Source organism: Dromiciops gliroides, chromosome 2, assembly GCF_019393635.1.
Source record: "Dromiciops gliroides isolate mDroGli1 chromosome 2, mDroGli1.pri, whole genome shotgun sequence".
Classification (NCBI taxonomy): Eukaryota; Metazoa; Chordata; class Mammalia; order Microbiotheria; family Microbiotheriidae; genus Dromiciops; species Dromiciops gliroides.
Genome location: NC_057862.1, coordinates 91878427 through 91890893, shown reverse-complemented (window position 1 = coordinate 91890893; position 12467 = coordinate 91878427). Strand labels below are relative to the sequence as shown.

The window sequence follows — 12467 nt, the reverse complement described above, 5'->3', positions numbered from 1 at the left end:
GCTGAAGTGAGTAATAAACTCACTCCACAGCTCCGGTAGCTATGTAATTTAATCGTAACTTTGTCAAGCTTGTCTTAAGAGCAGGTACGCTTGAAATGGTGTATATGGAACATTTTTCTTGTTAGTTTTTAGCAATGATGGCCAAGGCAACTCCCTCTGCATGCAGCACAAATGGATCCCCTTCAATCTCATCTTTTGTAGCTGACTGCATCCTCTATCTTATTCATTCTCTCACTTATCTTCACTCTCTCTCCAACTTCTGGTTACTTCCCTATTGCCTATAAATATGGCCATAGCTTCCTCATCCTCAAAAAATCCTCACAGTTGATCCATCCATTCTTTTTTTTTTTTTTTTGAGATATTTTATTTTTTCCGTTACATGTAAAGATAGTTCTCAACTTTTGTTTATACATGCTTTACACTTTCAGATTTTTCTCCCTCCCTCCCTCCCCTCCCTCCCCCCTCCCCTAGACAGCAGGTAATCTGATATAGGTTATATCTATATATATCTATACATATACATATAGATATATATATATACACATAATAACATTAATCCTATTTCTGCATTAATCCTGTTACAAGAGAAAGAATCAGAGCAGTGATGCAAAACCTCAAAATAGAAAAAAAAAACAACAGCACCCAAAACAAAAGAAATAATATGGTTCAATCAGCATCTATACTCCACAGTTCTTTCTTTCTTTTTTTTTCTTGGATTTGGAGATCCTCTTCTATCATGAGTTCCCTGGAACTCTTCTGTACCATTGCATTGGTGAGAAGAATATAGTCCATCACAGTAGGTCAACACTCAATGTTGATGATACTGTGTACAATGTTCTTCTGGTTCTGCTCATCTCACTCATCATCAGCTCACGTAAGACCCTCCAGGTTTCTCTGAACTCTTCCTGCTCATCATTTCTTACAGCACAATAGTATTCCATTGTATTCATATACCACAACTTGTCCAGCCATTCCCCAATTGATGGGCACCCCCCCCAACTTCCAATTCCTTGCTACCACGTAAAGAGCAGCTATAAATATTTTTGTACATGTGGGTCCCTTTCCCCCTTCCATGATTTCTTTGGGCAAAAGACCTAAAAGTGGGATTGCTGGGTCAAAGGGTATGCACAGCTTGATCCATCCATTCTTGCTACCACCCCATATCTCTGGTTCACCCAAGGATCAAGATACAAAAGAGAGGTAAATATAATCAGTCCGTGGGTGATGGCCTGGAAAAGAACTAAGGGGTTGAGGGATTAGAGGTCATGGTAAGAGCAAAGAACAAGGCTAGTGGTTTCGGGGCAGAAGAGTATTAATAGACTGATCAGATAAGGAAATTTCAGAGTTCATAAATATGGAAGAAGTACATTTGTGGGTGATGGCAAAGGTATTACCATTTATGTATTTAGGTGACATGGACTGAAGTCAAATCATAGAAAAGTTAAGGAACTGGGAGATTAGGACCAATATGTATGAGGGAAGAAGTTAATAAAATAATGGAGGGGCAGCTAGGTGGCACAGTGGATAAAGCACAGGCCTTGGATTCAGGAAGACCTGAGTTCAAACCCAGCCTCAGACACTTGACATTTACTAGCTGTGTGACACTGGGCAAGTCACTTAACCCCAAACTGCCTCATCCAAAAAAAAAAAAGGGGGGGGGGGGGGACACAGCTAGGTAGCACAGTACTGGCCCAGGAAACACTTAACACACACTAGCTGTGTGACCCTGGGCAAGTCACAACTTCAATTGCAGAAGGAAGGAAGGAAGGAAGGAAGGAAGGAAGGAAGGAAGGAAGGAAGGAAGGAAGGAAGGAAGGGAGGGAGGAAAAATAAAGACTGAGCCAGGCATGGATCTCATTTAAAAAATGGGGGTGTGGGGCAGCCAGGTGGTGCAGTGGTTAAAGCACCGGCCCTGGATTCAGGAGTACCTGAGTTCAAATCCGGGCTCAGACACTTGACACTTACTAGCAGTGTGACCGTGGGCAAGCCACTTAACCCCCATTGCCTTTAAAAAAAAAAAAAAAGCGGGGGGGGGGGGGTGCCCTGGAAAACATCTAACAACTACCAGATTTTGATTGGATAGTAGATATAGGTTGAATGAGTGATAGTGAGAAGGTAACTTTTTTTTTTCCAAGATACTTGGCTTAAAAAGAGAAGAGATGGGGCAGCTAGGTGGTGCAGTGGATAAAGCACTGGCCCTGGATTCAGGAGTACCTGAATTCAAATCTGGCCTCAGACACTTGACACTTACTAGCCGTGTGACCCTGGGCAAGTCACTTAACCCCAACTGCCTCACCAAAAAAAGAGGGGGGGAGAGAGAGAGAGGAGGATAATGAGAGCTAGCACTTATAATAATGCTTTAAATTTTACAAAGTTTTTCACAGTTCTGTGAAGTAGGTCATATAATTCGCATTTTACAGAGATGAGCCTGAGAGAGGTTAAATGATATACCAAGGATTACAAAGCTAATAAGTTGCTGAGCTGACTGACCAGAGAAAAATATAGGACCAGAGTTTGATAGGGTCTAGTGAAGGCTTTTAAAAGGATAGGGGATACATGGACTATTTGAAAGCAGCAAGGAAAGAACCAGTAGAGACAGGTTGAAGATTTGTGAGGATAAGGGGGTGATCAAGAATGTAACCTGCTAGAGAAGATGAGAAGGGTTGGGGAGGTTGACAAGGATTATTTCTGTCATTCTGGGGAAAAGGAGAAAATAAGAAAAAATGTCGAGGTTTTGAGATGAGGAGAAGATGTGCGTATCACATGGCCTCAATTTTTTTCATCAAAGATGCAAGTTTCTCAGCTTAAAGACAAGTGTGGGATAGTGAGCTTGAGCTTCCATAGGGAATAAGACAAAAAATCAGTTAGGAAAGAATAAAAGGGGATTGACTGCCTTGCTCCACTCAGAGCCCAGTTGAGCCTGGATAGCAAATTTGTACTAAGTCAAGATGGTTGTTAGATATTCTCCAGCTTCATTCAGTGCCTACTGAGGAATGGGGCAGGACTAATGCAAAGCTGGTGTTTGCCAAGAGAAAAGCAGCAATAGGACATGGGAATGAAAAGGTTTTAAGTGTAGAACTGCAACAGCTAAGTACAGGATGGGCCAAAAATCACAACAGGGTCTTATGTTTTAATAACTTTTTGAAAATTATTTTTTCCTACATGTAGATAGCCTATATATCCTGTATATATTGTGTATGATGCTATAGTATTATAAATGCCATGAAAATATTTTTAAAATAACAATAAAAAAATTTTAATACAAAAAATAAGGGAGTCATTAAATATTGAAACCCCTTCATGACTTTTGGCCCACCCTGAATTTAGAAAGGGAAGAAAAGTCAGGGCCATAATAATGTAATGGCTTGGGAAAGTACTGAGAAGTAGAACTGGTGGTCTAGGGCAAAGAAGATGGAGGACTGGTAGAGTCAGATAAATGTCAGTTTCTAATTAGGGAAATAGAACACTTATGGGTAATAAGATCTAGTGTGTGGGTGTCAAATTGATATTCCTCAAGTGCAGGTCTGACCATGTCATACCTTTAATTCCATAAATTCTAGTATTTCCAGTAAACTTCCTAGCAATGCCAGAATCAAATATAAAATCCTATTTATCATTCAAAGTCTTTCATAACCTGCCCCCCTCCTCAAGTTTCCAGTAATCTCTTAACTGTTCTGATGGTCTTTTTAACCCTCATCCCTCTTAAAACACGCTGTATTTTAAACTATTGATCACCCTCTTCTAGCTAATTCCTTGCTACGTTTTCTCCTACTGGTTTACCTCCTTCCTCTCCTCCTTTTCAGTCTCCTTTGTTGGCTGCTCATTACCCATGACATCATCCCCCCCTAATTTAAGGTATTCCCCACAGTTCTATCCTAGGAACTCTATTCCCTCTATACTCTCCTGGTAAACTCATCAACTCTCCTATTATGTCTATGGAGATGCATCACCTCTCTATATCCTGCCCCAGTCTCTCCTCTGAGCTTCAGTACTTCATTAACAACTCGCTTATTAAACATTTCAAAATGGATGTACCAGAGACATCTTAAACTCAACCTGTCTACAACTAAATTAATGATCTTTTACCCTAAATACCCCACTCTTCCAAACTTCCCTATTTCTGCTGAAGGCACCACCATCCTTCCTGTCTCTCAGGTTTGTCATCTAATCGTTATCCTGAACCCCTTTACTATCCTTCAATCCACATATCAAATCAATTGTCAAATACTGCACTACCTTCACAACGTCTCAAATCAAAACAGTCTTCCAAAATCAAGTTACCACCTTAGTTCAAGGCCCTTAACACCTCTCACCTAGATTATTTCAAAAACCTCTTCATTGGTATCACTGCTTCAAATCTCTCCCCACTCAAGTCCAACCTACACATTGCAGCCAAAATAATTTTCCTCAAAACACACATCTGACAGGGGGCAGCTAGGTGGCGCAGTGGATAAAGCACCAGCCCTGGATTCAGGAGCACCTGAATTCAAATCTTACCACAGACCCTTGACACTTACTAGCTGTGACCCCAGGCAAGTCACTTAACCCTCATTGCCCCACAAAAAACAACAACAACAAAAAAAAACCCATAAACATTCTGACCATGTCATTCCCCTACTCAACATTAATGGTTTCCTATTGTCTCTAAGATCAAATATAAACCCCTCTTTAAGCTTTTTTTTCCTCTCTTTTCTTTTTTTCTGTCTTTTTTTTTTTTAGTGAGGCAATTGGGGTTAAGTGACTTGCCCAGGGTCACACAGCTAGTAAGTGTTAAGTGTCTGAGGCCGGATTTGAACTCAGGTACTCCTGACTCCAGGGCTGGTGCTCTATCCACTGCGCCACCTAGCTGCCCCTCTCTTTAAGCTTTTAAAGCCCCATACAACCTGGTCCCAACTTATCTTTTGGGTCTACTTGGACATTATTATTCTTCCTGCACGTTGGAAAACAAACTGGCCAAGTCTTCTTCACATACACAACACCATTTCCATGCCTTTGCCCAGGTTTTCTTCTCTGGCTAGAATTCATAACTTCCTTACCTCTTCCTAAGGAGTCCCTCTTTTCCTTTATGATGCAGCTCAAGCACCATTTTTTGCATTAAGACTTTCCTCATTTACCCAACCTCCCACCATAACTCCTGGTGCCCCTTCCTCAACTTCCTTGTATTTAACTACCGTATATATCTTGATTAACTTTGTAGTTATAGTATGCCTATTTATGTACTTGTCTCCCCCATAAGAATATAAATTCACTGCAGGTAAAATTGTTTCATTTTTGTACTTGTATCCCAAGTGCTTAAAAGGGTGCCTGCCACATAGTGGACACAATACTTGTTAACTGGTGAGAAACTTAGACACAACAAATGATTTTGCCCAGAATTACCTGGCTAACAAATACCAGAACCAGGATTTGAATTAAGGTCTCCTAATTACAAGACAGAGGTTCATTCCACCATACTACCTCTACAAAGTACAAAGTACACAGCAAATCCTTGTGCCCTAAGAAACTTAAAATTTATCCGCTCAACATGACTTCTGTTCCACTCTTCTCTACCATCTTCTTTTTACTTCCTTCCCCAAATTCCTTTATCCTTTCTGTCTAATTCTTTCTTCTGGAAAACTATGAAAGCAGAGAATTCCATCTTAGGTACAAACTGAAATCATAAGAACCTAGAATGAAGTTCTAACGAAGTGGAGAGAATACTTCATATAATTGTATATGAAGACAATCAAATCTTGGTTTCAAATGCTGACAAGCTACAGTAACTGCCTCAACAGTGGCACACCTTTTTTCAACATTTCACATATTAAATTTATGAAAAAAACAATTCTGTCTTCATGGGGGAAATGGCCTACTTTTAATTTAGAGGATTCTCATTTAAACAGATTTTCTTTTTTTTTGTTTGTTTTTTTGCAGGGCAATGAGGGTTAAGTGACTTGCCCAGGGTCACACAGCTAATACGTGTCAAGTGTCTGAGGCTTGATTTGAACTCAGGTCCTCCTGAATCCAAGGCCAGTGCTTTATCCACTGTGCCACCTAGCTGCCCCTAAACAGATTTTCAATAGCTCATGCCAACTTTCTCCCATTCCAAACTCCCAACCAAATCCAAATCACTTAAGACAACAAAAAAACAACCCTAATCCAATTTGTTACTTTAAATGGTAGTAGTTTATGTAAACAAAGCGGTACTATTGTTTTTTTCTCAACACAGTACTCATTTTAAGTCCCATTCATAGCAGTCCAGTTATACTGCCACATCTACCAGTACCTTGATTTAAATGGTTCATCTCCTTAATGGACCTGGTATCCCCATCAAATTCAACTAGATTAGTAATTAAAAGAATATCATAAATGAAAGGGACCTTAGATAAAATCAATCTAGTCAATTTCCCAATCCTAAACTAATCTATTCCACTATCAATATTTGCAAAATACCGTTTTACTTGTAAAGTCATTTTTAAGACAAAGATTAAAGTGAGGACTGTCTCACTTATGTTAGTTCCACTATCTAACCATAATTTCATAGAAGATATCTAAAATTAAGACTGCCATGCATGAATACAATATAGTAACCTTTAATATTCTATGGACAGGGGGCAGCTAGATGGCGCAGTGGTTAGAGCACCGGCCCTGGATTCAGGAGTACCTGAGTTCAAGTCCGACCTCAGACACTTAACACTTACTAGCTGTGTGACCCTGGGCTAGTCACTTAACCCCCACTGCCTGCAAAAAAAAAAAATTCTATGGACTACGATTTGCAACACTTCGTGCAAATGTACACACATATATACTTCCGCTAATTCCCTTTTCAAAAGGATAATTTCTTTTGAAAATTAAGGGTCAGACTTAATTAGAAAAAAATGAAAAAACCTGAATCAACTCAGGAGATTGTCCCATAAAATCCTATGTTTAGGGGTAGCTAGGTGGCACAGTGGATAAAGCACCGGCCCTGGATTCAGGAGGACTTGAGTTCAGGTCTGGCCTCAGACACTTGACACTTAACTAGCTGTGTGACCCATGGTAAGTCATTTAATCTTCATTGCCCCACACAAAAAAAAAAATTTAAAGAAATCTTGTTCAGGAAACACACCAGTATATTATTGCTTCAGTTTTTTAAACTTTCAAATCTCTTGCCATCCTTTTAAACTCAAAGAGCAATAAAGGAAAGGCAAGCTCCCTTAAAAAGCACCCTTTTTAATAGGACCAGAATTTCCAGGTAAATAGGATAGCACAAAGATTAGTGAAGAATAAGATAAAAACAGTAAGAAATTTATTTTGTCAAGATGTTTTCTTTCACTAACTGACCAATTAAAGCATCCAGTGCATCAACCTGGAAAAGAATTCAATTTTATCAATTTATGAAGACTTTTATTATTTTTAAACTACAGAAATGTTTGCTATTGTTAAATTGAAAAAAAATCTACTTAAGTTGGACCTTAAACAATTATAATAACAATTGCCTGTCTTTAACATAGGTGAATTTTGTTCCCCTAAACCGCCAATCCTTAAAGCATCACAATTAGGCAAGGAAAGACTATAAATTACCAATTTTCATTTAGGATTAATTCAACGCAAGTAAACACTATTTTAAGTGCTTATGTGAGAGTCTCTATGTTAAGGTACTTCAGAGAATACAAGATAAAGAAAGCATAGTATTTGCCCTCAAAGAGATTGCAATCTAATAGAGATGGGGAAGGGGTGGGGGGATTTTTACAAGTGGATGGGACTTTAGAACCCTTCTAATCCAATCCAGAAGAGGAAACTGAGGTCCAAAAGATGTTAAATGACTTGCCTAAAGTCCTACAAGTCATATAACCTGTAAATAATGGAATCAAGGCTAGAAGCCAGAATAGTAAAAGGCTGGATGATATCTACTGGGCATTCAACAGCAACACAACACTCCAGAATCCCTTAAGTCACTTTAATGACAAGATGTTTGAAAAAATAATGGACTTTCCAAACAGTATAAACATATGCACTTTAACATTATTTTTCTTTATACCTTTAAAACTATTTTAATTAAAACATCTTAATATAAATTTTCAACTATCTTTATTGGGATAATGGTTGACTATTATACTCTTTATTTAAACAATACAGTTAGAGTATTGAAACTATGTATCCAGCTAGATTCTTAAGGTTTAAGTTTGGTCTTTTTAAGTGTCATTTTTACAGGCTCTTTTGTGGATCAGATTGAGTTACAGTGTTACTCACGTTGTGGGTTTGCCACAACCACTTAATTTCTTTAAAGTCACTGCTGAATAACATAATTTAAAAGGCTTTTTTTACAAGTTCATGAAGTAACTTTTGTTTGGTGCTTTACACTGAAAAGATGATCAAAAAATGTGCAATTGCAAAAGCGTTAATGACTTTTGTTAGATTATCTAATTCCAGATTTACAATGTTTTAATAAACCCACCAAACTCAGAATGAAGAAGTGAAAGAGATGAAACACTTGGAAATTTTAGGAAACATTAAGATACTGTAAAATGAATTGTTAATTTAGGGATCAAAATTTTGGAAAAAAAGTTAATACTTCATTATACAAATTAAGTCAAATAAAATCGCAGGACACATTCAATAAATTGTCTAATTTACAATCTTCTAATTGTGCAACATAAGTTTCCTATGTATATACAGTGATGACATTACTTCATTCTTTATTTGACAAGGGGCCCACATCATTTAATCAAGATATATCAAGGGAATAGTATTTCATAATGCCCTATTTCCCATCAAATTCTAGTTGTTTTTAATTTCTCCAGAAATTAAGATACAAGCTTAGTTATTCCTATAATTCAATGATTCTATTCTGCATAGAGCTGCCTCAGGTAAACTGTTTTTAGACTAGTTTTTAAAGCCCCCTCTTAATGTTCTTTTTTTTTTTTAAAGCAAGGCAATTGGAGTTAAGTGACTTGCTCAGGGTCACACTGCTAGTAAGTGTTAAGTGTCTGAGGCCAGACTCCTGACTCGGGGCTGTTGCTCTATCCACTGAACCACCTAGCTGCCCCCCCCCTTAATATTCTTATTCAAGATTTCCTTATTTTGCCATTAAGTAGTTAAGTTTGTGACATCCACATTCTTAAATACTGTAAACTATAATTTAACAAAGTAGTTTAGTCAAATTTTAAAATGCCAAAGATCACCCATGTAACCATTACTTAATATTCAGAATATTATAATTATTTATATGAAGCCAATAGAATTGAGATCAGTAAAAAGTCTAAGAAAATCAAATGTTTGGCATTTAGGCCACAAAAATGTGAATGTGCTGCCTTACTATTATATTAAAAAATCTGTAAGACCCTGTAAACGACTACTTTACAGCAACCATCAAGTATGAATTTTGTACAACTGAGACTGCTCCAGCTTCATTATGTTAGAAAATTAACTTTATCTTTTTGGGGGATAACTATTTAAATTTATCTCATAGAATCAAACAAGAAGAGAAAGGGGTTGAGTTCATCTAGTCAATCACCTCACTTTACAAATAAGAAAACTTTTATTCTGTATGAAAAATTAAAACATTCTTTCCTAAAGGTTGTTTTTGCAACATCACAAAAATCATAGTCTTCAGTAATGTAGTTGTTGGTAAGAGTATGGGGCTAATAAAGTCAGATGTAGACTACATTACTAAATACTCACCTACTCAATAACTCCATCAAATACAAAATCCTGTTTAGTCTTCAAAGCCCTTTATAACCTTCCTACCTTTTCAGTCTTTTCAAACCTTACTCTTCCTGCCACATAATAGTGCACCCTGACACTCCACAAAAAAGACACTCCATCTTTCCACTCCAGTTTTCTCTGGCTGCCACCTCATCCTATTGGCTTCCTTTAAGTTCCAATAAAAATGCAATCTTCTACAGAAGACTTTCCCAAACCCTCTTTTTATTCTAGTGCCTTCCTTTTTCTAATTATTTTGTATTTATCCTGTATATAGTTTATACATATTTCTTTGCTTATCTCCCCCATTAGATTGTGAGTTCTTGAGGGCAGACTGTTTTTTGCCTCTTTCTGCATTTCCAAGCCTTAGTACAAGGCCTGGCACATAGGACTTTAATAAATGTTTATTGACTGACCACTCCCCAACTACCTGAAGTCAAAAAAACTGGGTCAATCACAAAGATCAACTGAAACTACTCAAAAAGATCAGTACCATCAATTTCAGTTTATAAAAGGTGTGAAACTCTTTATAGAAGCTGGATAGGTTTAATTTTTCCAGATTCCTTTAAAAAAGAAGTCCCCCCCAAAATCACAGGAAATCTCCACTAGTTAACTAAAATTGACCAGTATATAAAATGGTCCAATATATTCTTGAACACAGATTAGACCCAAGACTTTCTGTTTCTAGTATTTTTAAATCAACAGGTTTTTCCCTTCTTTTAAAAATACACATACAATACTAGACATGCTCTAATTAAAAAACTGGAAAACAGACTGGAAGGCCCAGTGCTAGAAGCTAGAGATGACAAGATGAAAAGACAACATAAAAGGATTAAGACAAGAGGCGTATAATACAAATTAGAACGTGATGTTGGTATAGGAAATACAAAAAGGAGTTTTCTGAGGGGGAAGTTTACATAGAAGAGGTGATACCTCAAGGATGGGCCCTGAAGATAAAAGCTGCATTTCAAGGTGGACATATGGAAGGCCACATTTCAGACGAGGGGAACAATCTGTACAAATGTAGAGAGATGACAAAGAAGCTTCAGATTTTGTGATGAAAAATGAAACAGTGCTGAGAAGGCAGAATTGAAACTAGGTTGTAAAGGGGCCTCAAACGCCAGGCTGTAGGCAAAGAAAGGTTTTTAAGCAAAAGGACTATTTTGACAGTTTTATTCAACTGGTGCCCTGCACCCTTCCCCAAATCCCTGTCATTAATTTGGGGGACCCATAAATTCTACAAGTCTCCTGGGTTAAGACACATGGGTGGCAGGAATCCAGGGAGTCAACATAATAAAGGGAGAGCTGTGCCCTCGAAGTCAGGAAGCCTGAGTTCTAGAATCAGCTCTCCCGCTAATTAATTGTGTGGGGTAAAGGGAGTCACTCACCTCCCTGAAGCTGCTTCCTCCTCTGTAAAACAAGGAGCTTTGAACTGAACTAGGTGACTACTAAAGGTCCTTCCAACTATTAATTCTCCCCTGACCTTCAGGGAAAGAAAGGCCAGGCCACAGGTGTGGGGAGAAGGGTCATCCAAGCGCTTAGAAATAACTAGGAAATTAAAATAGGGCAAGTGTCCCCCATACGAAAAAAGTGCGGCGGTTTGGAAAGTAGGAATGGCCTGGGACCCAACTGAACCCCAAGAGGAAAGGGGGATTCCTGGAAAGGAGGAAGGACCCCCAAGGATGGGGTGGGGGGGTCTCCATGAGGCTGGGGGAGGAAGAAGCTGTCAGCGCAGGGGCCCTCACGGGAGGTGGAGCCTCGGTCCCCGCGTGCATTGTCCCCGGGAGCCATGTTTCTTCCTGCCGGGCTTTCCCAGATGGCGGCCCCACCGAGAAGGAATGGCTGCGTTCGGGGAGGCCGGCTGCCCGGAAGGGAAGGCCTCCCCGAGGGGCCTTGGGGAAGGCAGGCTCGGGCCCCGGCGGCGGAAGGAGCCGGCCGGGAGGACTGCGCTCCCTTGGCCTGGGACGGGACGGGCGGCTGGGGGAGGGGCGAGGCCTGCGGGCAGGGCCGAGGAAGCGGCGGCCCGCGAAAGGAGACGCGGGCGGGGAGGCCCCAGCGAGGGAGCGGGGAGGACATGGTGGGGTCGCCGCGGGGGTACAGACGCGACAGTTCACCGGCCTTCAACCGCCCTGGGGCCGGGGAGCCCCGGCGCCCGGTGAGGCAGGGAGAAGAGGACGCGTGGGGGGCCGGCGTGGATGGGCCTCCCACCGGGGCCGAAGGCGGCGGCAGAGCCCCCCTGCCGCTCGGCTCTCGGGGCGCGGCGGAACGTCCCTGCCCGCCCCGGGACCACCCTTCATCCTTCCCTGCCCGCCCGGTGGTTCACTCACCGTTGGCCCGTTTGAGGGCGTTTTCCGGCCTCTGGAAATAGGCCGGCATCTTGGCGGCGGGGTCAGCTCACGCGGCGTTCGGTGGCGGCAACGAGGTGCTCCTTGGGCAGGACCTGGACAGGGTACGTGTCCGCGACCTCTTCACCGGCTCCACGGAAGGAGGGTCGGCCGAGGAGGGTGGCGGAAACAAGGGGAGACGAGTCGGCGAGCAACACGCGCTCCGCCAGCGCCCCAGCCTGCCAGAGACGGAAAGGAATTTCCCACGTGACCCCCGCCGGGCGCCGCCGCCTCCCAGGCCCCGGATGTGCCGGCGCGCCTGCAGTGTTCCACGCCTGGCCCCATCCCCGGCGCCGCGGCGCGCGCTGACGTGATGGCGTCATGCGCCTATGCTTACGTGGCCGAGGGCCTCGGACGGCTTCACGTGGGACTGGGAAAGCGTGGGTTGACCTTCTCAGGCTCTGCCTTCAGAAGCGCGCG

At 41.2% G+C, this 12467-nt stretch overlaps 1 protein-coding gene across 1 annotated transcript in view; it reads right to left on the bottom strand.

Annotated features, from left to right (window-relative positions):
- EIF3A (eukaryotic translation initiation factor 3 subunit A) overlaps window positions 1-12274 on the bottom strand; it is a 47728-nt gene extending 35454 nt beyond the window's left edge. The window contains exon 1 of the mRNA XM_043980961.1: window positions 11991-12274. Within this exon, the coding sequence (XP_043836896.1) occupies window positions 11991-12039 (49 nt within the window). The 5' untranslated portion in view covers window positions 12040-12274. The remainder of the gene's footprint in view (window positions 1-11990) is intronic.
- Between the last annotated feature and the right edge of the window lie 193 nt (window positions 12275-12467).